General features: G+C 35.2%; 2 protein-coding genes and 1 long non-coding RNA gene across 22 annotated transcripts in view; 1 reads left to right on the top strand and 2 right to left on the bottom strand.

Annotated features, from left to right (window-relative positions):
- The window catches only part of zmynd11 (zinc finger, MYND-type containing 11), a 31,526-nt gene extending 10,503 nt beyond the window's left edge, over window positions 1-21,023 (top strand). For 2 of the 5 annotated variants that reach the window (XM_087308677.1, XM_087308676.1), the window contains 12 exons: window positions 1,135-1,296; window positions 5,678-5,755; window positions 5,860-5,952; window positions 6,023-6,110; window positions 6,195-6,250; window positions 6,323-6,400; window positions 6,493-6,611; window positions 10,780-11,023; window positions 11,105-11,173; window positions 14,037-14,330; window positions 14,474-14,659; window positions 19,106-21,023. In XM_087308677.1, coding sequence (XP_087164803.1) covers window positions 1,135-1,296; window positions 5,678-5,755; window positions 5,860-5,952; window positions 6,023-6,110; window positions 6,195-6,250; window positions 6,323-6,400; window positions 6,493-6,611; window positions 10,780-11,023; window positions 11,105-11,173; window positions 14,037-14,330; window positions 14,474-14,659; window positions 19,106-19,228 — 1,590 coding nt within the window. In that variant the 3' untranslated portion in view covers window positions 19,229-21,023. 5 annotated transcript variants of the gene reach the window in all.
- Window positions 388-17,444, bottom strand: LOC101883694 (uncharacterized). Its single transcript, XR_015525083.1, has 4 exons — window positions 17,172-17,444; window positions 16,970-17,066; window positions 5,723-5,800; window positions 388-1,289 (listed from the first exon to the last, which is right to left on the bottom strand). It is a non-coding gene; the product is annotated as an uncharacterized LOC101883694 (long non-coding RNA).
- Window positions 21,024-21,058: 35 nt separating the features above from the next.
- The window catches only part of dip2ca (DIP2 acetate--CoA ligase C (putative) a), a 199,064-nt gene continuing 192,279 nt past the window's right edge, over window positions 21,059-27,843 (bottom strand). For 15 of the 16 annotated variants that reach the window (XM_087309586.1, XM_087309588.1, XM_087309587.1 and 12 more), the window contains 5 exons: window positions 26,704-26,761; window positions 26,545-26,619; window positions 26,289-26,463; window positions 25,632-25,755; window positions 22,621-23,371 (listed from right to left, as the gene is read on the bottom strand). In XM_087309586.1, the coding sequence (XP_087165712.1) occupies window positions 23,119-23,371; window positions 25,632-25,755; window positions 26,289-26,463; window positions 26,545-26,619; window positions 26,704-26,761 (685 nt within the window). In that variant the 3' untranslated portion in view covers window positions 22,621-23,118. Of the gene's footprint in view, window positions 23,372-25,631; window positions 25,756-26,288; window positions 26,464-26,544; window positions 26,620-26,703; window positions 26,762-27,843 lie in introns of all 16 variants that reach the window. The other variant, XM_087309600.1, reaches the window with a different exon arrangement.

Here is a 27,843-nt window from a genome sequence, read left to right as displayed (position 1 = left end):
GGTTAATTTTACTAAAGATCTATTATTTGAATTTATCAAAACAACTATAGAACCTGTATTAAGCTGCGGTGACACTGGACTTTTCTCCCCATAGACTTCAATTCATACACATGCGAATGCGTCAGACCGGAAACACAGGTTCATACTTCAAGTTTCGCAGGTCGCTGCGGTGCAAAGTTTAAGCTTTGTGAACTCTGACCTGTGAAATCATATCAGTTGACTGCGTGAGACCAACTGAGAATCAAAACATGATCTCTCTGGACAGAAACTTAAAAAATAAAGCAAATGCTTGCTTTTTTTAATGTCTAATAATCTTGTTTAATTCTGCCCCTTTTCGCAGTGCCCACGACAGAATTTTGCATTATCAAACTCTAGTGTGATTGCAGCTTTATGAAAAAAAAAAAAAAGCGGCACAGTATCTGGATCGGATCTGTATCAGACAATACTCAGAGTTTTGGTATCAGGATCAGATCGGTTCCAAAAAAATGGTATCGGTGCATCCCTACTGAGGAGATAGCATTAACATTAGGTGAATGTGATTGTGGCATGTGAGAATGTGATTGCTCACCGTTTCCTTAAAAAAAAATCTCATAATTGAGGTTTGATTTAAATGGCCACTTATGTAAAAGTCAATGATGGTGTTATCTTTGTTTTAAAACTGTAGCTTAGCTAATCCAAGTTTAACTTACCTTAGTTTTAAATAATTCCTCTGTAAAGCATTTGTTGTTCATATGCATCTAATTTGAATTGTAAAAACATGGAAAAAGTGGCCATTTGAATTGAACCATAATGCAAAAATGTACATGCTTATGTTTCTCACATCACCAATTACTAAACTTCTTTAAACAATGTTAGTTTGATTCTTTATAATTACTAATGAGTTGGTTTTGGAAAAATCAGAAAAACCACTAATCATATAAGAGCAACCCTCATACTCTGTTTTCTCATGTTCAGCAATTCTACATTTTACACAATTACAAAAAAGAAAGAAGTCAGAGTAAGAGAGCTGTTCTTAAAGCTGTTTTATAAGGTTTTATTTGCAGGTTATGAAAGGGAAAAGTGTTCCTGGATCAGTGGTCTTGTTCCTGGCCCAGGCGGGCGGGGATGTGCATTACTGTACTGTGTGTGTTTCAGGACTGGGAGGCAGAAAGTCATGATTGGTACTGCTTTGAGTGTCACCTTCCTGGAGACGTGATGGAGTGTGACGGCTGTTTCCGTGTTTACCACCTACGGTGTGTGTCGGAAGACCACCGGCCGCGGGACACGACCTCCCACTGGCAGTGCGGCATCTGCAGGGTGAGTATAGACGCGTTTAGAAAACTAAAAGATTTGGGTAATGCTGTTTGACCCATTCATGTCTTATTAATTGACCAAGTTCTGTTGTGGTGCTTGGCAGCAATTATTTTGCCCATCGTTAGGAAAATAACCACATTACTTGTTATTTGGTGAAAAGTATTTAAAGTTTTGTGTAGTACCTTTAATTTTCATTGTAATACTAACATTTCTGATATTGTTCTTGCTTAATTTTTGATACTATTTCTGACCTTTATGGATAATGCTTTTATTGTTATGCATATTGTGCATTTTATGTATTTATTTCAGATATAAACTTTGACCTGTACACCCAGTTAATTTTACATGCGCACTAGACTTGGGCGGTATCCAAATTTTGATACCGTCAAACCTCCTCCCTATTTTACCCTGGTATCCGGTATTACTGTGCATAATAAAACAATTATGACGTAAGGCTCAGACAGCGTCACCAAACTGTTGGCTTGTGCCTAAACCATTCAGAAACTGAATACCGTATATGCGCCGGTATTTGCACAGGGCGCTCTCATTCACACACATACATACACACACACACAACACAAATAAACAGCATCCACGCGGATGCGTGCGTGCTCGCCTGCTCGGGAGCGATATTGTTAGACCGCGCGCCCGCTCCCTTTCAAATTACACCAGAGTTACCGACCGCTCCCGCGCTTTATTAGGGAATTCATTACCGCACCGCAAGAAATTTGGTCGTCTCCCGCGGTACAGCAGCAGGAATGCAGACCTCTAGTTTGTATTTACCACATCTCCCTTTTCGTTCGGTCGAAACCGAAAATACTGCTAAACTGCAGGTCACTTGGTGCTCGACTCGCCACCTCACCCTCTCCCTCTCTCTCCTCCACACTGTCCCGTGATGACATTCACGCATACGCATTTGTAGGCATTAAATGAATAATATTTATTATTTAATACTTGTCTACTATTTAAGTGCATTGTTTTTTTATGATGGTCTAACGGTATTGAAATTGAAACCGTTGCTATATTTAGATCCCGTGGTATACCATATTACCATATTACCGCCCAAGCCTAATGCGCACACACACAGACACACACATCTGGCTACATCGACTTAATTTTATAGTTTTTTTTTCTGTTGTTTTTTTCCCCTTTGAATTTGAGTTCAGGTTATTTGTGTATCTCTTTGAATAATAATTATAAAAACTATTTGTATGTAATCTAGATTACTTAAAGGTGCAATAGGTGATTGTAGAGTAACTATTTTGTTATGCTGGTTAAAAGTCTCTGCACATTCAATTAAGTGGTCCAAATGTGTTTATATGTTCATCCAATCAAAACGTAAAGTCCGAATATTACAATTGGCTGTCCTACTTGCCTGTCAAAATCTGTAATTGCATACCTCTGCAGAAAACTTTACATCATCGGTGCATTCAGACAGAGAATGGCAGCCAAACATCGACAGCCTACCTTCTTTTAGGTAGTTGGTATTGTAATTAATTACTATCTGTACTATTTTCTCTTTGGTGAATGTTACATGATGTATTCTAGTGATGTCTAGTGTTCATGGATTCAGGAGATATGCCTTTAACATTAGTGTTTTCCAATATCTCCTAAAGCACCTTTAGATTCCTATTATGTACTTGTAATTGAATTGTAATACATTTTTAACATCCGTACAATACGATAGAGAAAATCACATGATAATAAATAGTTACTTTTTATAAAACGTATATTATTCACAATGACAGTTAATTGATTAATCCTAATTATTTTTCTCCTTTTCATTTTCCGCAAAATTAATTTGCAGTCCATGAAATGAATCCTTTCAATCCATGAAATTGGTGGGAAACACATTTCTAAATTACAGAGAATATGTCAATCAAAATGCAGGGATTTTGGTCAGTCCTCTTTGACTTAATATAAACTTTGTCCCCCGAAATTATCCACCTTTCCATAAAAAACAAACATTTAAAGGCCCAGTGAAATTTTAGATGTTAGTATCAGTATGTTAGTCATCGGTATATTAGTCTTCAAGGATATCTATAAGCTAGTGAGGTAAAAACAATGACACAATTTGCATTTAGAAGCTATAAAACCAATATAAATATGTAAACCTTGTAGTTTGTCACTTCTGGCTAAATGAATCAACATTTTTATTTTCAGATCACCTCATACTTTAGTTTTTCATCAAATCTTGACCAATCAAATGCTCTAGTGTCTGATATGCCCCACCCCCTTCAAGATGCTTCACATTTGATGTACTTGAGCTCAACCACTCTCACTGGCAGAGCTGTGATTTAACAACGTGCTATTGGCTGCTTTTTAAAAAGGAGAGGAGCTACTCTGACCTGCCCTCTCATTTTTCAGTATACGTCAGACATTTTCGAAGCACTTCACAGGACCTTTAATGGTAATTTATTCTTGTAAAAAGAGTAATCATCACAATCTTCAGTGTTTGGACTCTCAGTAATGATTTGAAACCACACTGAACTGAGCTAAACTGAACTGAACTTAAACACAAAAAAAACTGAACTACACTGTTCCAATTTGCTATGACTATTTATGTGAAGCTGCTTTGACACAATCTACATTGTAAAAGTGCTATACATATGAAGATTGAATTGAATTGATATATTGTTGCACAATGAGAATTTCTGGCTAAATTCTTTTTGGCTGGATTTTCTTTTTTACGATCATGATTTTCTCACAATTCTGTAAATGTAAAATAAAGTTGATACAAGTCAGCTATTATTATTATTGTTATTTCGCAAACATATGGTAAAACAACAATAATAATTTTAGGCCTGTGTTGATCTACTCTTGTTTAAAATGCTAAAATTTGTAAAGACCTGCAATGATGGACTTGAATAGACTTTAACTTTGTCCTGGTCTTTAATTTATAGCTTTAAAATTCGATATGATCATTTAAATTATGTGCGCATTTTCGGTTTCACTTTCACTGCTGAGTGCGTTTTATGTCATGGCTGCCGTCATTCTAAGGGGGAAAAAAACATACATGCAAATCATACCTCCCGCACGGCTCCCAAACGATTGTCCTGTACAATAAACATTATTACATGTTATTCACAGCCTACGCAGGTTCTGTTTACTAAAGTAGACTGCATTCACACACATTCTATTTGTGGTAGCTTAAACCATACCTGTCAACCCTCCCGTTTTTCCTGGGATTCTCCTGTATTTTACAGTTCTATCCCGCTATCATCCCGTAAAGGTATTTTACCGTATTTCTCCTGTATTTTCAGTCTTTCTCTGAAGGGTGGCAAATAGACATTAAAGAGCCGAGCCTCCCTTATTCACAACCCTTACCGCCGAACCACCAGGGGCCGCCCCTTGCTCTTAAATATGTGTCTGTTCTGTACTTTCGCTTTGTTTAGGCAAGAAAACGCTTTGAAATAAATATAAAAACAGCGCGATTCCCTTTCCTTTTCATTACAGGTGCCGTCACCCCTCCTATACAATACTTAAAACAGTCATAAAATGGTGCATGACTGTCGGCTGACGTGCTCCATAGAGTCTAATAGACGCTGTTTCCCAAACTGATTCTGTACATGCGATTTGAAGCAGAGCGAAAGTCTGGCTTTTGGGTGCGTTTTTAAACAGAAATATACACATAATTAATAATAATAACATCTAATGATGTCGATCTTGGTGGGGTTTTTTCAAACACAACTAATTTCGTCTTAAATTAGCGTAATAAGTTAGAAAAGCAATCGAATGCTTTCATTATAATGTTGGATGTGTGCATTTTTTTTTTTACCACATTTTTGTGGTCTCTTATTATGGTGGGCACATCCCTTATTTTCACATCCCAATGTTGACAGGTATGGCTTAAACACACAGCTCAGGGTCAGCTCGTGTGATTTCGCGGCTACGAATACATCATTACATGAAGACAGTAATGACATTTTTGGGTGAATTATACCTTATTAATGCAGTATATGACTCTTTAAACACCATTTGGAGGTGTCCATGTTGCTGAGCAATGTATATAAATCAATGTGAAGACTTGTGCAACCGCCTTGATGCTTCTCTCCTGACGGTGAAAATATAAATGGCTGAATCTTAGAAAAAGCAGAATAAAGATTGTGTGTAGTGTCGAATCGAGATCGCAATCTTATTTTGATTAATAGTGCAGCCCTAACAAACATCCGACCAAATAATGTAGAATAGATTTGTGTCATGCTGACGATGAAAGGTCAAACAACTACTCACCCATATGAAATCCTCAGGAATGTAAATTGAAGTATTTCACAAACATGCTTTTAATTTATTTGTTTGAAACCTTAAACCATTGTGAGAGTAATTTAGTGCAGATGATGTGGTTAATGAGTCATTTGTTTTTTGTGATGATATTTACTAACAGGGCAGTAAAAGGAAGAATTTGAACAAACAGGAAATGACAACATACCTGAAGTTCATTCTTGGACGCATGAAGGAAAGGGTGCGTTTCACACTTTTACTTCACACTTAATCGTCTGCTTATTTTCTGTTAAAATAAAAAAGTGAAACAGATTTAGATGTTGTCTTCTAATCTGATCTTGATAGGCTGTAGACCTGCACAAGAGAGGCAAAGAGGCAAAGCAGCCCATATACAAAAGACTGATCCACACGCCTCTGGATGTGGAAAACATACAAGAGGTAAAAACGAATTAAAAATAAAGATCTCCCAGCGGTTTTGGCATGTTCTTATGTTTATTTTTCTCTACAGAACATCTCAGATGGGAAGTACAAGAGCTTTGAGGAGTTCAGGGCTGATGCTCAACTTATAGTTCACAACACCGCCATTCTGCACGGAGGTGAGGTTTAAAAACTGGTGTGATTTATAAATAAAACACTGTGTGGAGCAAGGTGTCAACCGTTTCCTCATTCTCTGTCAACAGTCAACAGCGATCAGACTGAAATTGCGAGACTTCTCTATAACGACACATGCCATGAGGTCAGAAAGAGCAACACTTGTTGAGTGCTTTTCCTTCTAGATTTATGTTAATATATAAATTATTTGTTCCAGCTGAATGAGTTAATGCTGTGCAGAACCTGCTTTTATCTCTCAAATGCGCGACCTGACAATTGGTTCTGCTACCCATGTGTAAGCACAGATCCAGACACTTAATTCTTCACATCTACGCCTGTTGTTTTGCATTTGCCAGTCTAAAAAAAGAGATGTTTGTCTGTGTTCAGTCTCCGAATCATGAGCTGGTTTGGGCCAGGATGAAGGGCTTTGGTTACTGGCCTGCCAAGGTGATGCAGAGGGAGGGCAACCAGGTGGATGTCCGGTTTTTTGGTCACCAGCACCAAAGGTGAGTTTAGGGTTATATTAGGGTGATTGACAATATGTGGTTTAGGGTATGTTTAAATGAAGTCATTTGTTCTATAACTCAGTGCGGTTTATTTCAGTAAGTGTGAAAGCTGCAGTTGGAAATTCGAACGCATCATAACAAGGTCAAGCACACAGTGTTGCTTTGGCTGTTTTGCCTAGAGCAGGGGTCGGCAACCCGCGGCTCTAGAGCCGCATGCGGCTCTTTAGCGCTGCCCTAGTGGCTCCCTGGAACTTTTTCAAAAAATGTTTAAAAATGGAAAATGATGAGGGAGGAAAATATATTTTTTGTTTTAATATGGTTTCTATAGGAGGACAAACAATCTTAACGTTTTCCAATGCTGTAAAAGTGTGTAGAATATTTAATTTCAACATTTCTGTCAACGAAGATTTGCGTCATAGCCTGCGACACACGTTTCTATCAGCAGGGCGGGATGCCAGGCAGGTAGCTGTTGTAAACAAACCGGCGGCTGTGTGATGCGCCATGGAGCGCAAGCTATCTTTGCCAAAGATGTACAGCGGGGCACGCTTTCTCATTTTCCCTCCCTGAGAGAATTCTAAGAAGCCCATCCCGATCACTCACTCAACGGTAATTATTTACAAGGTGCGATCGTTGATATGCAAACCCCTAACCCCAACCGTCATTGGGGGAAAAGCAAATCGTACTAAATTGTACGAATTAGATCGTACGAATTTATTTGAATTAGCCACTAAATGAAAAAGTTACGAATTGCCGTGAGATTGTGTTGGTTGAGCACATTCACAGGAATGACTCGAGCTGATCTTGAAATGGAAATGGCAGACTGCGTTTTATTGCACTGTTTGTTGCCCAGATAAGGGGCACGTTGTGCACGTTAATTTTGATGTTGTTTTTTGGAATCCTCAAAATAAAAAAAACATAAAAAAATCTGATTTCTTTATTGCATTTCTTTAATTTCATCAAAGCAAAACATAATGCAATAATATTGTAATGAAGTTAAACTTGATCATTAAACATAATTCATTAATATTGTAATGAAGTTAAACTTGAACATTAAACATAATTCATTAATATTGTAATGAAGTTAAACTTGAACATTAAACATAATTCATTAATATTGTAATGAAGTTAAACTTGATAATTAAACATAATTCATTAATATTGTAATGAAGTTAAACTTGAACATTAAACATAATTCATTAATATTGTAATGAAGTTAAACTTGAACATTAAACATAATTCATTAATATTGTAATGAAGTTAAACTTGAACATTAAACATAATTCATTAATATTGTAATGAAGTTAAACTTGATAATTAAACATAATTCATTAATATTGTAAAGAAGTTAAACTTGATAATTAAACATAATTCATTAATATTGTAATGAAGTTAAACTTGAACATTAAACATAATGCATTAATATTGTAATGAAGTTAAACTTGATAATTAAACATAATTCATTAATATTGTAATGAAGTTAAACTTGATAATTAAACATAATGCATTAATATTGTAATGAAGTTAAACTTGATAATTAAACATAATTCATTAATATTGTAATGAAGTTAAACTTGAACATTAAACATAATTCATTAATATTGTAATGAAGTTAAACTTGATAATTAAACATAATTCATTAATATTGTAATGAAGTTAAACTTGAACATTAAACATAATTCATTAATATTGTAATGAAGTTAAACTTGATAATTAAACATAATTCATTAATATTGTAAAGAAGTTAAACTTGATAATTAAACATAATTCATTAATATTGTAATGAAGTTAAACTTGATAATTAATCATAATGCATTAATATTGTAATGAAGTTAAACTTGATAATTAAACATAATTCATTAATATTGTAAAGAAGTTAAACTTGATAATTAATCATAATGCATTAATATTGTAATGAAGTTAAACTTGATAATTAATCATAATGCATTAATATTGTAATGAAGTTAAACTTGATAATTAATCATAATGCATTAATATTGTAATGAAGTTAAACTTGATAATTAATCATAATGCATTAATATTGTAATGAAGTTAAACTTGATAATTAAACATAATGCATTAATATTGTAATGAAGTTAAACTTGATAATTAAACATAATGCATTAATATTGTAATGAAGTTAAACGTGATAATTAAACATAATGCATTAATATTGTAATGAAGTTAAACTTGATAATTAATCATAATGCATTAATATTGTAATGAAGTTAAACTTGATAATTAATCATAATGCATTAATATTGTAATGAAGTTAAACTTGATCATTAAACAATTCATTAATATTGTAATGAAGTTAAACTTGAACATTAAACATAATTCATTAATATACTGTAATTAAGTTAAACTTGAGACGGCATCGTACAACAGAGTAGTCGCGTGGCGCGTCATTCTCTACAGGATGCACTGCAGGGAAATAAACATTTAATCATGAAGGCTCAGTATGTATTTGTAGCCAACAAAGTCATTTTTATAGTAGGCTAATATAGCTAATATAAATACATACAGCATGTGTTGCCATCATTATAAGGCTTATATAAGGCTTTTATTTTTTTGCGGCTCCAGACATATTTGTTTTTGTTTTTTTGGTCCAATATGGCTCTATCAACATTTTGGGTTGCCGACCCCTGGCCTAGAGTAATGAGGTTTCAGAAGCCTTATCAAAAGCTAAACTAAATTAATAACTGAGCTACATCTGGGTGACATATCAAATATTCACAATATATTAATTAATATATATTAATTAATGGAAAAGAAACCAAAATTTATAACCTGTAACTGACGCAATTTCCCCTTTTTTCCTCCGATTTTCGGTTAATATTTCTGTAACGTCAATATGATAAATATTTTTCCTAAATTTGTGGCAATAAACCAATTTTAATCTTTATCATTATTATTTTTCTTTTGCTTATTGTTAAAAAAACAAATGTCTTGATACTCTTTACATTCTACATAATTGTATGTATTTTTCAATGTATATATTATGTATGTATATAAACAGTATGTGTGTGTGATACTATTTCTTAAAACATATTAGCACAAACCAAGGTAAGAACTTGTTTTTTTTACATTATAATTTAAATGTGACTTTTTCAGATGATATCTGTATTTGAGCTTAAAGAATTCAACAAATAACAATAATTTGTTTGTTTCATTCAATTATGTTTATATCACAAAGAATATGTGCTTTTATTAGAAAGATGTCCCACCTATAATAGTTGAGAATTTTTACTGTACAAATGATAACATGAGCTACTGGTTGGGAAGGGATGGAAATAATGAATAACTAAGTAATAAAAAAATAAAATAATTGTAAATAAAATAATAATTTAAAAAAATAAAAGAATCATTCAAAAATTTAAATTGATGCAAAGTGTTCAGATAATCGAGGTTTTCATTTCTGGTAATTTGGCTAGCAGTGCACTATTTTGATATTAATTTTGCCACCAACCATCTTGTTATAAAGTTAATCAGTATGATGATAATTTTAGCTTATGAAGTTTACTATATTAGTCTTGATGGTTTATGATGGTTTATTAGCACTAGTAAGTGAAATAATCCATTTCACTGAATAGTAAGTTGTATGTAATCATTCAGAAATGTTCAGAGAAGTGTATGTGACGTTTAATATTAAAATGTTTTCTGAACTAAAAATTGATATTGCATGGTTCGTATTTATGCACACTGGCTTCACAAAATGTAATCACTTATTAAATTTGTTTTTGGTGGTTTTTGACTTTATTAGCATATAACAGTATTTAGACAGAAAGTTGGAGAGAGAGGATGGGATTAGAAAAGGTCTTTATCCCTGGATTGGAACTCTGGACATTAGCTGTGCTATATGCTAATGAGGCTATCATCATCGACAATTTAATTATTTTTAAAATCCAAATATTAATTTTGATGTTTAATGCAAGTTAGAATTACTTGTTAAGATCTTAAATCTAAAGTTAGATGAATGTTTGAAATGTTACTTAAATATCTGATCATATTTACACAATAGGTGACTACTGTACATATGCTGTTAGAAGTCAAAAGTTTGTGAAGTTATTGTATTGCCCAACGCTACTGAGTTTTGACTCTCCTTAATTGTAGACCTGGACCAAAAGCTTAATGTGAGCACACTAACAAGCTTGTGTCTGTTTTGCTGTAGGGCATGGATTCCTTCTGACAACATCCAGGACATCACGGTCAGTGTGCAGCAGCTGCAGGTGAAGCGCAGCTCAGGCTGGAAAAAGGCCTGCGATGAGCTGGAGCTCCACCAGCGCTTTGTGAGAGAGGGCAGAACCTGGAAGGGCAAACCGGAGGAAAAGAACGACAGGTCAGAGAGGCACGAAAGGCAGGAAGAACGACAGGAAGAAGCCGAGTCAAGCATCTCGTCCACATCCAATGAGCAGGTGAGCACTTTTCTGCTGCATGGAAAATGTCACCGTTCACCTTTCAAGACTTTATTGAACACCTTCTGAATTTTGCAACAGTCTAGAGTCAACCAAGAGCCCAAGGCTAAAAAGAGCCGTCGTTCCCAAGTCGCCGAGCCCAAAGAAGAGGTTTGTACCACATAATTGTTTTTTAAATATATATGTTGGACCTATTTACTCTGGCTCACTTCATGTGTTTTCTCTGATCAGATAGCTGATCTGATTATGAAAATTTCATAGATCTGATTTATGAAAATGGTTCCATTCACATTTGGCTACATACAGTAAATGCGCCTCTGCTGAACGGATATGATTCTGAACCTTAAATCCAGAACTATAGACAAATTCAATAAGGTGATGTTGACTAAAGCATCAGATACAGCGTGATTTATTTAAATAATATATTAGTTTTTACAGAAACTTAATTTATCTTATTCAGCATACGAATGATTTTATATATTGGCTATAGGAGGCTTTGTACTTCACTCATGTGCCAAACATCATCACAATCACACAAGACAGGTGGCGTGATTAGGTTGCATGTCCAAAGCGGGTTTTTTTTTTTAGTCGAGCATGTGTTTTCTGTTGTTTTCAATGATAGCGCTGCATTTTTGAGTGCCTGCAGTGCAGCGAGACTCTGAGCAGAACGTTTTGCAGTCAGCGCTAAGCATTCTGCGTTTTTCCAGCCGTTCCAAGTTGAAATGTGCAGTGCCAATCAGTATTGAACTAGCCATCCAATCACAGTGGAGGATGGGGGTGGGACAATGCCCCTCAAATGTCAACAAATAATCTACTAAATGCTGTGTCCCAGTTCACATACTTAAACTATATTCTAAAGGTATGTACTACTTTTGTGAAGAAAAGCGCATAACAGAAGAGTATGCAAGCTTTAGGACATACTACTTCCTCATTAGCGGACCGTTATGTTGCTTGGTTATGAGCATGTCAATCATTTAATTAGCTACCTTATTGAAGATTCAGCAGCAGGTTAATCTGCCATTCACTAGCATTCATGCAGAAAAATCTCCTTAGGTGTTTAGCTAATTATGCAGAAATCAGAAGTTAATTTCCAAACATGTCTTTATATGAGTTGGCATCGTTGTTGCAGATTAAATATAATACTGAAAACATGATTTAAATATTGTCTCAGTGGCTAGATATTAATAGTCATTCCAACAACTTTACCAAAGCCTCTCTACTTGACGGTTGGTCTCACACATCAGCCATGTTTGTAGTTTGTTTTTTTTTCCCTCTGAGATTGTAGTTCTAATCGAATTTACATCCAAGACGCAATGTAATGTGGGCAATATTAGCGATGTGAGTACGGATGGTTCTACACTTTGAGATTCTAACTGAAATAGTAGACCATCCAGGATCCTTTGGCATACTCTTTTCAACATATCTATTTTCACAAACTATTTAAGATGGATGGTATGTAAATTAGGACACGGCAAAAGACTTTCAACTTGTAATGGTACAGTGGGGAAACTCTGTTTAATAGCAACTGACTGAAACAAACGCAGCTTTTCAAAAATGCTTACAGCTGAGCATTTTTAGAACAGTGCTCACCTTTCTGCAGCACAAAATGCTTCAGTGGTCAAACAGCCTTAGAGGCCGATCACATCGAATGTTTTACGTTCCAAAAACGCAAGGCACATCACACTGCCTTTTTTGTTGACAAGAAAAAAGCTGAATCAGACTGAATCAGCTGTGTATTGTGTGGGTTGTTGCTAGATCGGATGTGGTTGTGGCTGGAAGTTGACGAGAGTTATTTATATTATTTATAAATTTCTCATTTATTGTATTTTATTAATGTCTACCCCCATCCCAACCCTAAACCCAATTGTCACAGTAACGTAAAAACAGTAGTTGTACAGACTTATTTATGCTATCTATTAAATTACTCAATAAACTGTATTTTTTTTAACACCTACTCCAACCCTAACCGTCACAGTACTGTAAAAATATAAATTATTGGTATATGGTGTCTTAAAAAATGCTGCTATTTTGATGCGCATATCGCACTTCCAGTCGGCCACATATCCGATCTAGACTTTACTTATTGTGTGCGAGTGTTCGGTGTGATCGGCCCATGAGTGTCTGTTTTTGTTGTACATATATGCGCAAGACCATATTTAAAACTGTAAAAGGTTTATGTTTAATTTGTGTACAACCTTATTTCTAAAAAAAACTTTTATAAACAAACGAAACAGCATATTTTGTTGCTGCTTGTTGCATTAGCGATCTTAAAGTTGAAGTCAACATTATTAGCCCTGCGTGATTTATTTATTTTATTTTTATTTTTTTATTAATTTATTTATTATTTTTGTTTTTCCCCAAATATTTCCTGTATGATGTTTAACAGAGCAAGGAAATTTTCATAGTATTTTCTTCTTTTTTTTTTTTCTGGAAAATGTTTTATTTGTTTTATTTCAGCTAGAATAAATGCAGTTTTTTACTTTTTTTTAAAGAGATTTTAAGGTTATTATTATTATTAATAGCCACCTTATGTAATATAGTTTTTTCAATAGTCTACAGAACAAACCAGTGTTGTGACTTGCCTAATTACCCTTACCTGCCTCATTTACCAAATAAAGCCTTTAAATTGGCAAAAATCATGACAAAAATAAAAGAAATCCGTTATTAGAAATTAGTTATAAAAACTATTTTGTTTAGAAATGTGGTGAAAAAAGAACAGAAATTGGGGAAAAATATATAGCAGGCTAATAATTTAGAATGGCTGATATAATTCTGACATCAACTGTATGTCCATAAAGCCAATAACATGCTCTCACGTTTATTTCTTTACATTTTGGGTGGAATAAAAATTACATAAGCGGTTTCAACAACCAGATGCATTTAGACATGTCCAGCTTCATCTAGAGTGTGTTTCAGAGGCCATTTTCACAATCTGATAGCTCTCTGATCAGAAACAAGTGTATAAAGTGACCAGGTGTAAACAGCCCCTTACAGTCTCCCCCTGTATTATCAGGAACCTGAGCCCGAGATGGAAGCAGTCAGTTCTAGTCAAGAGATTCCAACAGCTGTTCCACATCAGCCGGAGCGTATGTCCGTCTCCACGCAGACCAAAAAGTCTAGCTCCCCTTCATCCTCTTCCTCTCCGGCCCCTCGCATGATCCACAAAGGCACACAGACAGTAAATGAAGGCAACTGCCAAAACATGTGCCACGACAAATACTCCAAGATCTTCAGCGACGTTAAAGAAATGATGAAGGCGGAGAACAAACGGGAGACCGAACGAGTCCTGAAAGAGGCTCTGGACAAGGTGAGAAATTTTTTTTTTGTTTTTTTTTTGGACCTACATTTGGCTCCCTCTTGTGGCCAGATTTTTTTGTGATGAAACCCTCCCCATTGATGGAAATGGGTGAAACAATTGCTGCAAACTCAGCAGTGTGGTCGTCCTTACAGCTGCGAGGAGAGATGGAGGAAGAGAAAAGGCAGGCGGTGAACAAAGCTGTGTCCAGCACGCAGGCCGAGATGGAGAGAAAGTGCAAACAGGTGAAGGAGAAGTGCAAAGAGGAGCTCATGGAGGAGATGAAGAAGATGGTGTCTCAGCATAAACAACTTCTTTCACAGACCAAGAAGAAGCAGTGGGTGAGTGAACATTTATTGCTGATACAAACTTAGTAGACACCAAAAAAAAGAAAAAGAAAAGATTTTTTAATGAAAATTAATCTTTTTTTCAAAACATTTCAACAATTAAAACAAATCATTAATAATTTGTACAATTTTTTTTTAAGTATTAGAGTATCATCTTGGCCGGTATGGGCCGGTATAAGATTCTGACGGAATGATAACCTTGGATATAAATATCACGGTATTAAGATTACTGCTCTAAAATATATTATTTTTAAATATCTGGGTAAAAAAACAAACCTTTTTCCCCTTTTTACACATTCTATTTTAACTTGTGAAAGATTAAAAAAAAATGAAGCAGTAGAAATGTCAGGCTAAATAATTCCAATAAATCATTGACTTCTGCTGTCTTCAAATAATTTTTTTAAAAACACAGATTTTTTTTTTTACAATTTAAAACAGCATCTTTGTATATCTTTTTCTGCTGAAGATACTGTTTTTTCTAAAAAACAAAAAAGTAAATAAATCTTACTCATACCTCAGGAACGGTATAACAGAAAATTTTGTCGGTTTTAAAACCTTGACTTTTCCAAACCGTGGTATACCTTGGGAACACAGTTATCATCCCATGTATAGTATAATCACATAGACCTTTTTCTTAAAATGCCACATTAACCTATATAGCTTTGCGTGTATGCGTAAAGAGGATGCTTCAAACTTCCGGTCGGCAGCTTGATGCGTATGAACAGGCACATTCGGACATCTTTGAAACCTTAATTTAAATCCTTTTTACTTGCTTTTAACATCTTTGAACTCGTACTGTTGTTGATCGGCGCCACCTCCTGGACTGATCATTTAAATAATGCAATCTAATAGGAATGGAAAAACAACATTTGAGAAGCATTTACCCTTACCGTCAGAAGGCATCCATTTAAATGGAGCATTGTCATCACTAAAGTGATCATTTTCTGTTTTTTAAGCAACTCAAACAAATGTAAGTCACCAAAATATTGACCCATTTTCGGATTAAGATTTACCAGTCGTAAATGCTGTAAATGGAAGTTCTAAGCATCCTACCGGCATCCTACCGGAATTCATCATCTTGTAAGCATTAACTCTACATTAATAAACATTAGTGAGCAGTTTATAACTGCAGCTACACATGCTATTTTCTTGACTTAAAAGTAGGCCCACACCGAATCAGTGCGCACAAAATTCTGCAGATTTTTAATTAATTCTTTTAATTAAAATCATTAATTCTGTTTATTTACTTGAGTAAATGTGTGTACATTTATATTTATTCTTTTTTTTATGAATTACAGTAATATTATTGACTAATGTGAAAATGTTCATCTGATTTATGTACAATACAGTTTGTAAAGTAATGTTTTTTGTCTTTTAATAGATATATAATGAGAGACTTGCTTTGTTTACCAAATAAAGTGAATCTAATTGGGTTTGCATTTTAAACATTAAATAAAAGTTAAAAAGATATTATTTTTTATTTCACATATTAATAATTTATAATTCAGCAGAAATTTGCAGATTTTTACCAAAATTCTTTGCAGAAATAGCAAGAAATGTCAGTAGATTTCATCTGGCCCTACATATAAGTACATATACAATGTGATTAATAATTGACTTTTTATACTTTAATGAAACATTTTTCATTACTACATTAAGTTTTTCATTATTTACAAACTACTTATTTAATAATAGTTGGTGGTTTTTAAAGATCATTCTGAATGCATAAGAAAGTGATTAATAAACTACTCAAATTAGCATTGATATATCTGATTATTTGACATATATTAATAGTTAATTGTGTTAATAAATGGTTTATTAAATTAAATTAAACCGCTTGCGTCTATTATTGTAGAGTTAATGCTGAGCAAATAATGAACTCACCATATGCTAAAGCTTAATAAATGATTTATTGTGTGTATTTATTATAAAGCTATCAAGATATTAGTTAACACTTTAGTTTTATAACCTTATGTTATACTAGATCCAATGCAAAACTCAATGCAAATTTTGAATGCATCATAAAGTCTAATTAATGCTAAAATAGTCTGCTGTTTGAGTCCGGTAAACTCTCATTCAGAATATTACTCATTGAGCATCTCCTTGAAATCTTGTATTTAAACTTTATTATTTTATTTTAGCAATTTTATATTTTATGTATATATAGAATATTATTATTTAACTTTTTTGTAATTTTGTCCCCTGAAGACCTCTTTTACCCACCATGTTGTTGTATATACCATCTATTTATAGCTTCTAGCAGTTGCTAGGAGATGAGAAATAGTTCTCCAGCTTATTACTCACCTGAACTACTGGGAAATGTTTCCGCTCCAAGTGCAGAAATAGGAAATGAAGAGCAATTACTGAGTCAATAACCGTGATCTGCCGTCGTGTTGTTCTTCTGTCGATGAACAAAACAGGATTTATTTGGCAACCCTGACTATTTTACGCAATAAATTAAGAAACTTTCAGAACCAGAGCATTTAGTGAAGCTCTGAAATATTACCTTGTGTTTGGGTAGCCATGGTTTTGTTCACTAACTTAGAAGGCAACGTTAATCCTCGAGCTGTGCCGTTTGTTTGTGTTGAAATATTTATATATTTCTGAACTGTATTTACAGGTGGTATTTAGCACCATGTTTATAGCCTAATGCTAAGTATACACGTGATAAAAACACGAGTGAATGAGAAATAAAGAGCGGGATATACATGATATTAAAATGGTTACTAGAAGCGTAATAGGATTCGCGGAAGACTTACGCGCGCTCTCTTCAGGCGACAAAAGGGCGCGCACAGAACTTCCGGTCAGTGGGCTTCGCGATGAAAAACGCATAAAATTATGTCATAACAAGTCTTAGCGGCAATTCATGTAAACAAAGGCTGGAATGTCTTATAAAAAATATATGAACATTAGGGATATCGGTTGTAAGTTAACACACTGAATGTGTCAGTTAGGCGATTGATTTATTAATATCTTGCCAGAACTAAACCCAGAACATAACAATAACTAAATGCAAACAAATCCAGAACAAAACCAGAAGTAAACCGGAACATATCCAGAACATACTTAGAACTTGCAAACTGTTTCTATTTTCTTGATTTAAAATAATTTAAATGTAAAAATTTTCATTTTAAACAACTGCTTGAATTACTTTTCTAAATTTAGTATGTACACTGCAATACCCGATAAGTTAACTTAAACTGAGGAAACTGATTGCGGCAAACCACTTAAGTTTCGAAACAAAATGGTTTAGTACTGTAAGAGAACTAAACTTGGAGTACTGTAAACTTGTAAAACAAAAAATAGTTATAAACATCTATTTGTGTTGATATCATCAAATGTTTAGAGAATAAGTTACTTAAACATTTTAAGTTCAGTTATCAAATCAAGTTCAGTAAAAAGAACAAATTAAGTCCAAAGAACTAGCTACTCAGCTGGCTTGGTATTGCTTCTAGCATTTAAGGTAACACACAAAATGTGATTAACTCATTCATAACTCATTTGAGTTCTACATAATATTATTAGTTTATGAGTCTCTGAAACTCTTTCATAAGGTCAAAGTAACTTATTTAAATTATTAAGTTAAACTAACTTATTTCATTTAGTAATTTTCACTGTTCTCAGGTTTTACAATGCAGTTTTTGCAGATTTAGTTATTATTTTAGATTTTAGCTTAAAAAAGCACACCTTTTTATTAAAATACTTCTTGAGGTAATAGTTTTGAGTCTTTTAGTCCAGTGTTTCTCAACCACGTTCCTGGAGGATTACCAACACTCCATGTTTTGGATGTCTCCTTTGTCTGACACCCATTACAGGTCTTTCAGTCTCTGCTAATGAGCTGATGATCTGAATCAGGTGTGTTTGGTTAAGGAGACATGGAAAATGTGCAGAGCCGATAGTCTCTGAGGAATGTGGTTGAGCAACACTGTTTTGGTCAATACACAGTATATTAGCTTTGAAATTTAATAGATTTTAAATAGGTGTGTGTGTTCCAAAGCACTAACAAAATTCATATTTATCAGAAGAACACATACATTTAGATGTTTTTGTTTCTTCTGGGAAAATTACCCTAAGATATGTCTCAACCTGCACTACAGTTTTCCATCCAATCAGACACCTACACAGGTGTCAAATCTAGTTCCTTGAGGGCCGCAGCTCTGCAGTTTGGTTCCAACCCTGCTTCAGCACATTACCTGTAGGTTTCAAACAAGCCTCAAGGGCTCAATTAGTTTGAGCAGGTGTGCTGAATCTAAATTGTGCAGAGTTGTGGTCATCCAGGAACTGTATTTGATACCAGCACACCCTCCCTCCTACTACACAAATGTGGAAGTGATCTAAACTGGTTAACCAAAGCTGCGGAAGTTCAGGAATACATTTTACTTGACAGCTCTTGTGGGTGTTTTTGTGTCTCAATAATATCTTTTTTATTGTCCGTTTCAGTGTTATAACTGTGAAGAAGAGGCCATGTACCACTGCTGCTGGAACACGTCATATTGCTCCATCAAATGCCAGCAGGAGCACTGGCACGCCGATCACAAACGTACCTGCCGCCGGAAGAGATGAGCTACAGCAGGACACGCCCTTTCCTCTTGACTCCACCCACGACGAGACACGCTATTGGGTAGATTTTAACACTTCCCACCCTCCCCCCTGCCCACGGATTCTTGATTTGTAGCCAGCATCTTAAACCCAGCTCCACAGAACACTTTTATCGGGGACATTTTGCTGAGTTGCGATGAATGCTAACAGGGCAAGCCAGTGCGGGATTGCACAATCTTTGCGGAGGTTGATTTTAACGGTATCCTTTTTCTTTTCGCATATCCCTTTTTCGGTTTTACCTTACGACAGAAATCAGCCTTGCTCGCTTACAAGACAGACTAGCTGAAATGTGAAGTACTAGTTATCTTTTTAAACACAACTTAATCTGAAGCTATGTAGATATTTGACTTTTTTATATGAGCGAATAATGTCAGCCTCTTGCATTGAGATGGTGAAGTTGGTGCTTTTAAACTCGACGGTTGGTTTTTAATCAGTAGTTGTGATGTCTTTTTTTTTCTTTTCTTTGGGGAACAGGGTTTAAAGATGGCAAGTCATGTCTGTCTGAACGATACAATCTTCCATTAATGAATATGCACATTTCATGGATACACCTTTTAATAGGCCTTTTCATTAGTACCGAAAAACTAAATGATGTGCTAATTTTAGGGTCCATTTCTGTAGATTGCATACTAAATCTTAGTGAAGCGTGGAGAAATATCACCAGTCCTTTAAGGAAGAATGAACGAAACCTGACGATTTTATATTGCAACATTGAAATCAGACTTAAGATTGTACAGAGATCAGTGTAAAGTAAACAATCAGAAATTATCTCTATAGGGGTTTATCACCGAGAGTTGTGGCACTTTTTGAACTTAAAAATGATTTAAAAATCTCCTCAAGCCGCTCCAAACCTGATATTAAGTGCTGCTCTATGAAAATTTCTGCACTTAGACTCCATCCGCTTTCATTTTATGGAAATAGAGCAGCTTGAATGCACTACTAAGATTCTCCTTTTGTGTTTTTCATTAAAAGAGCAGGTTTGGAATGACACGATGAGGAGTAAATGCTAAAATTAGAATTTTGAGGTGGATTAATATACCTTTTAATATTGCAATAAGAAATTCTAAGTACAAATGAGTAAGATCTATCTTTAGAGAGTTTTGTTTAAGCTGAAGGATGTAGGGGAAAATGTGAGGTTTTCGCACAGGACCATACTTGCGCGCGCACCTTTGTTCTGTTTCTCTCTTAAGTTCTGGATGCGTCTTAAATCAAGTCTGATACATCCAGGTTTCTGTTTCTCTCTCGCTCCCTTCCCAACCTCACCGTTGCACTACATGTAAATAACTGTTTGCCGCTAACATTGACTGATGACGTTTGCACGTTAGCATCTGTACATTTCATGAACGCATCGACTGTGTATTTGATAAAGTCAGTCTGTAAAGGAAAAAAAAACAACAATATTTGTGATTTTAACGGTAATCTGTTCCATTCCAGTGTGCATGAAATCAGGTTGTGTGTACCTAATTTTAATCTTGCGTGTCATCGGTGATGCAGTATGTCTTTTTGGTTTTCTAGGGTAATCTGACACCACTTTGTAATGCCAAGTAACCCTTTTTTTAAATGCAAATTTCATTTTTAACTTATATTTATGCGGACAGAATAATGACTACTGAGAATTTCCGACACCCAGAGAGAAGTGTGCTATACGAACATCTGTCTTACATGTGCATACGAGTTAAAATGTGGTGTAAACGTTTCCCTTTTCTTGCATTTCATTATGTAACAGTACTATGTATAAATAAAACATATCAACCGGTAATAGTTTAGCGCTTTTTGTTTTCTAAAAATGACAAGTTTACCAATCAAAGCACTTTATTGCACCATATTTTGTGAACGTAGGCCAAAGCAGGCTTCTATAAAAGTGTCATTTAATACTTTTAATCATGTGTACAAAACAGAATTTCAAACACACCTGCACCATACAAAATAAATTGTTTTTTTGTCTTTTTTTTCCGCTAACCAACAATATTTACATACACCATGCAGACTCTCTCACGTCCAGATTTCCAACAAAAAAAAGGGAGAAAAACTTCACAGGTTGAAAGTTTATGTGCACGTTTTTTTTTTTCCTTTTTAAAATGGCCGCTTGTATGGGAATGGCAACACTAAAGCTTCCGAACAGCTTAAGACTTCTTCTTTCCTTCATATTATTATTTTTTTCCTTAAAAAAAACAAACGTCAAAATAAGCGAACATTGCATCGTCACTCTCGGAATAAGTGTAAACTCAGTTCCCATACACAGTATTGACGTCTATGACACCGATTCTAAAAAATAAAACTAAAAACAGACCTCGGCGAGGCCAAAGGGTGTGATATCTGCAGTAGATCTCCACGATTATCATCTGATGCCCATCATCGATCGCTGAGGCAGGATGCGGCAAAGAAAAAGAATCAAATCCTCAATATTCAGTTTCGTCGTTAACGGATTTGATGGAAAAGGCGTTCGGAAAACACGTCCTTTCTAATGCAGCTGGTAGAATGGAGAACAATGGCACGGCTCTCTTTATTATCTCTTCGATTTGTTTGTGCTGTTATAGCCAGTCGCTCACGTTTTCATGCTTTGCCCATATTGCATGTGCCAACAATATGCCGGCGTTTACTTAGCATGTATTTCCCACATAATCCGATTAAAAACAAGAGCGTATTCCACATCAGCTGATAGGGGTTCAAAGGTAAATACTACGTAAATACTAAAGATTGAAACGTTGTATGTGAAAATATGAGCGGTAAACAAAAACGCACTTGTGTAAAGAGCCTGTGTCAATAAATAATGATAAAATCACACGTAATGATTAAAAAAAACAAGTAAAAAAGCAAAATACGGTGTAGATTTAAATCGAAAAGCAAATGTAAACAAAATTCCAGGCACATTTTGAGGGTTTTCTCTTGATAAGGGCGTTATTTTTATAGTTCCGGCTACACACGTTTGACATCATCATAAGAGTTTGTATTATTAGTATCGGGTAACGTTTGATTGGTCAGTTGATTCGCTCTACAACAGACACCATGCAAGTGGGAAGTACTGCATTAGAAGTGTTTCATTGGTGATTCGTAGATCTTATTTTATATATATATATATAGATTTCTTTTTTATATATATATTTGTATGTATATTTATATTTTTACATAGACTTGATGTGATACGACTCACTCAAGATGATACAATGTTTTATATCAGCAATATTATTTAATGAGGAAAACATTTCCGAATGTCTTCGCTCACCGATTCTAAAAAGAGCAAAATAAATAAGAACTATTATCTGTACATAATTACACAATATCAATTGACTTTGTGTTCGCCTTCAGCTTTGTACAATGTTATTAAACATGGAGGAATCGAAAAAGCAGGGGACGTATTTTCGCTTTTTGTTTTTTGCTTCCTGCTATTCGAGGACATTTACAAAGGTTGAAAAACAATTGCAGAAGGACGGCAGCGACGTACGTACCAAAGTCGTACCTTTTTCTTTTTTTTTTTTTTAAATGAAGTGTCTGAAATTAGCCTACTTATTCTTTCAACAAGTTAACTCCAAATTGTCGGCAAACTTGTAAACTTAAAATGCACATTTTGCCACGGTATGCAGATATTTAAAAATACCCTTCGCTCGTGTAGGGCAGAGTAAAAACAAAAGATGTCGCAACACCTCACTTAAAAACAAAGCGCGACGCACACAAGCAGAAGCAAAGGCGATTCTTCTTCCCATCGGGAGACCGAATCCTTTTGCCAATTGAGAATTTCCATTTGGCTTTTTGTTGTAAAGTTTCTCCCAGTAAGTGTCCGTTCGCGGAAGTTCGCCCAACTGGTCATGTGCAGTCGGCAAAACACACGCACGCAAACATACACGCGTACACTCATGCTACATGTTATATGCCACATAGATTGGGTCCAGCTGGTCGGCCAGAAAGCCGTCCCGCAGGTGCATCCTCTGTTTCTCTCCACGAGAGTTAATGGGAATGACGCCGATGTCCACCACCACCACTACACCTACAATCAGATAATGCTCTTCCAGGACTGCATTGGTCACTAGAGGAACAAGGTCCAAAGCCTCTTGTTCTGAACCTTCCAGCTCCACCACCACCACCAGAAGATTGGTCCAGGGAAACACCGCACTGGAACACACAGAGTCTTATCAGGGGGACTTGTTAAACCAAAAAGCATCAAGATACATTTATTCATTCATTTTCCTTTGATCAGTTTATCACAATGGCAGAATGAACCGCCAACTACGTTGGCATATGTTTTACACAGCAGATGCCCTTCCAGTACTGGGAAACACCCATACACTCTCACATTCTCACACACACTCATACACTATGGCCAATTTAGCTCATTAAGCATCAATTTGTGTAACAAACAAACAAACAAACAAATTATATTATTATAATACTTTTAAATGTGATCTATTAACAAATATATATTTATATATTTATATATATAATATTATGAAGATGACAAAACTGACTTTAGTTTTAATTTACTGTAAATCAGAGATGTCCAAACTAGGACCAAAGTTGGCCCATGGTAACCTTTGAATTGGCCCGCCCTCTTATCTGAGAAGAGAGAGAATGATGGGAATGGTTTTGAGATTGTCAATTCAAATGTAATGTAACACTTTATTTGTTTGTTTTATAGCTAAAGGCTAACTAAAATTAAATGTTTCAATTAAATTGTGTCAATGAATCAGATTTTGTTTAAAATGTACATAATGTCACCTGACAATGCAGAGACTTTGGTGAGCAAATCAAGTTGAAGGGAGATTCTGCTCGACTACTGTATTCAGTATTGAACTTCACTGTGTTATAAATGTGGTTGTTTTATTGCAAAATGTTATCATTTCAAAAGTTGTTCTGCATTAGTTAAAACTATTTAAAGTAATGTTTTCTTTTTATTTTGAAATATTATAAAATAAATGGGGAAATTAACCATGGCAGCTTTATTGTAATATAGTTTGGTATATTTACCTTTGGCCCACGGCTCTCAGTGATATTTGGTTTTTGGCCATTTATATGAAAAAGTTTGGGCACCCCTGATTTAAATAGTATACACTCATATCAGCATATATGCATGAATTAGACTTTTTTTTTTAATTATATAAATGGTTTAAATGAAACTTAATTTGGCTGTGCATAACTTTATTAAGAGAACATAACCGTTTTTTTTTTTTTTTTTTTTTTTACATTTTGGTGATAATGTAGTATATATTTTGATTGAATTTGTTTATTATTAAAATAAAAAATATTATAATTATTTAAAATACAGTGGTCCCTCGTTTATTGCAGGAATTACATTCTAATAATAACCCTTGAAATCTGCGAAGTAGTCCGCTTTATTTTTGACAATTATTATAGATGTGTTAAGGCTGTAAAACCCCTCACTGCACACTTTATACACTTTTTTTCAGACAGGCATTAACATTTTCACACTTTTCTCTCATGTTTAAAATCTCAAAGTTCAAACCTTTGTACAAAAATCCAGTATAATAAAATGAAACCAAAGATCAAAACCTGTTGTCAGGTGCAAACTTTTCATCTCTGTCAGCAAAAGGTTCATAAAGCTTTTTAGCTTTTGTGTGGATAACGTTGGCATCCAGCTTAATGTTCTTTTAACTGCAGTCACTGATTTGCAATGCTAAAGCAGACTCCATCCTTTAGGGGGTTTCACACCGGATGAGATGCGCACATGACAGTTGGAAGTAACACACACCGGGTGCGCACATTCGCATGTTATTTATTCATTCATTATCTTTTCGGATTACACTGCAAGCGATTGCACATTTATGTTAATTTGGCAAGCTGAATGCATTCTGTACTGTGCAGGAGACACGGAGGAGATTGATTGACAACGGTCTACAGCCAATCAGGACACTGAACACAATGTGCTGCTGAATAAAATCTGCAAAACTGTGAGGCCGCAAATAGTGAACTGCGTTATCGTGAGGGACCCCTGTGAATTCATGTTGACAACTATATAAAGATTCCCAGTGATGGGTTGCAGCAGGAAGGGCATCTGCTGCGTAAAACACATGCTGGATAAGTTGGTGGTTCATTCCGATGTGGCGACCCCTGATTACTAAAGGGATTAAGCTGGAAAAAAATTAATGAATGAACAATATAAAGAGTATATTTTGCAGTAGTGGGTTGCAGCTGCAAAGGCATCCACTGTGCTAATCATATGCCAGAGTAGTTGGTGGTTCATTCTGCTGTGGCGACCCCTGATAAATAAAGACTAAGCTGAAGGAAAATGAATGAATAAAGAGTATACATTTAGTTCCTGAATAATGAATACAACCAAATTCTGAAATCTGTGCATCACTAAACTACACAACGATTATTATTATTTTTACTCTGACAGGAAGTAGGATGTTCATACCATTCCATGATGCTCTTGTGTGTGCGAATCACAGAGGTCTCGATGTCGATGGGGTGATACCTCATCCCTCTCAGCTCCATGGCCTCATCCAGAGCTCCCACAACATAAAGAGCATCATGCCGTTCTGAAAACACAAAAAAACTCCAGTTCATACCCGGTTCAGATCCTACCATAACCATCTAAACCATTTCCCAAGCCTGTACCTGGAGGCACACCAACACTACATATTTAGCATGTTTCCCTTATCTGACCCATTCATTTCAGGTTTGGACTTTCAACCTCCAGGTATGCAGTCTCTTGTAATGTTGTGATGAGTTGATTCAGGTGTGTTTGATTAGGAAGAGGTTGAAAATGTGTACTGTTGGTGTGCCTTAAGGAGCAGTGTTGGGAAACACTGATCTAAACTACAACCAGTTAATAAGGATATTATACCACGTTGGATGACTTGCTACTCTGTGCTTCAAAGTGGGCGGAGTTTTAGACATTTCACTATAGTTCTGCTGCCATGACATCATCATAAATGACAAACAAACACACACTGATGGATCTTTTTTTTAGATCTGTTATACTCGCTTAGAACTTCAGCTATGGTGGTACTAACAAACATAAGGTACCAGGAACTACTACACAGTGGAAACTATGAATATTCGTGATCACCTCCACTCGCATCTGTAAGTTCAGTCCTGCGGAGGAAGCCCAGGTATCCTGTTCGAGCCCAAACTGTCTGCGTATCTCCAAAACTCAAGCGCGAGTTGAAATGATCGGACTGTAGGGCCTCGTCTCCATACACCGTGAAATAACCGCTGCCGTTATGAGCGCAGTGAACCCAGATCTAGTGAGAGACACGTGATGCTGTAAACAAAACTGTCATCGATAATTAGAAGTGGATCTTTATCCTGTGATCTGAACTCACCTCTCCGAGATGAGAGTCCCCCAGCGGGCCCTTGGTTTCAGGATTAGCGATGATGATTCGAACTCCAGGTAGTATCTAGTAGAGGATAATTACAATTTAGAAACAAATGGATGATGGATTTGCAGTGAATTTATTGTAAGGAAGACTGACTGCGGGTACCTTTCCAGACTCCATGAGAGGGAGACTGTGAGGAGATCCTCGCTCGACCAGCCGGACTCTGAGGAAAAACAAACAGGTTGCTGATCTTCTGACTATCAACTACCAGCTCATAAACACAAGTGGATTTTTAAGAGCAGCACTTCTGTACTTTCAAATGAAAAAAATATATTACATTTATAAAGTGAGAAAGAGTCAAATAATAAATAAATAAGATTTTCACTACAAATGTATTCTATAACAATAGATTATATATCAAAAACTCATACCAAAGTCAAATTTCAAACAGTATATGTTTGATGACACTGTTAAAAACAATTGAAAGACCCAAAATACTAAACCATTGTCATTACTTTAAATACTTACACTTTGCCAAAAAACATACATAACTGTTTACAATTTATACAAAAACTATAATAAAAATATAGTACAGTGATTTCTCAATGTAAGTTTCAAACTACAGCTGAACAAATCATTATACATCAAGCAAGTGACATTCTAAGTCGATCTCTCTCTTTTGTATTTTGTAGTGCTGTTTTTATACCACAGAAACTGGTAGTGTTTGCGCTGCTTTGGCTTTTTCAGAGTTAATAATTGTGATATCCTGATTGCAACAGAGAAATACTGGGAAATCCCTGTAGACTGATTGCATTTCATGCAGCTGTATAATCCTAAAATGTCAGCAAATATGACCTGTTTCGTCATCACTTTAGACATTAAGCCAGAGAATCATTCAAATACTAGCTCTAATGTGACATTTGTGAAGTAGCAATGGTGTCTTCTGTTCTGATGAATGGCGTAAGAAAGTAGTTCCTTGTGCTAAAGGGTTTTTGAGACTCTGTGTTTGATCTTTCCACGATTATGCTATTGAACTGTTGTATAAACACAATATCACACTGGTAGCAGTGCGATATGGCTGTATATCAGCACCGGTGGGACACAAAGTGCCGATATACAGCAATAGCACACTGTTACTCTGGTGATATTGCTCATATATTATTATGTATTTTAACTACTGTCCACGGGAAATTTTAGAGATTATACATTATGTGTGGTTCATTTATTCAAGTGATTTTAACAATAATAAACAAATCCTTAGTTAAATTTAGGGGCTAATTTTAAGTAAATATTTAAATATTTTAT

This window comes from Danio rerio, chromosome 24, assembly GCF_052040795.2.
Source record: "Danio rerio strain M-AB ecotype USA chromosome 24, GRCz13ab, whole genome shotgun sequence".
Lineage (NCBI taxonomy): Eukaryota > Metazoa > Chordata > Actinopteri > Cypriniformes > Danionidae > Danio > Danio rerio.
Note: the sequence above shows the minus strand (reverse complement) of the source record. Positions and strands in the feature narration are given on the sequence as shown.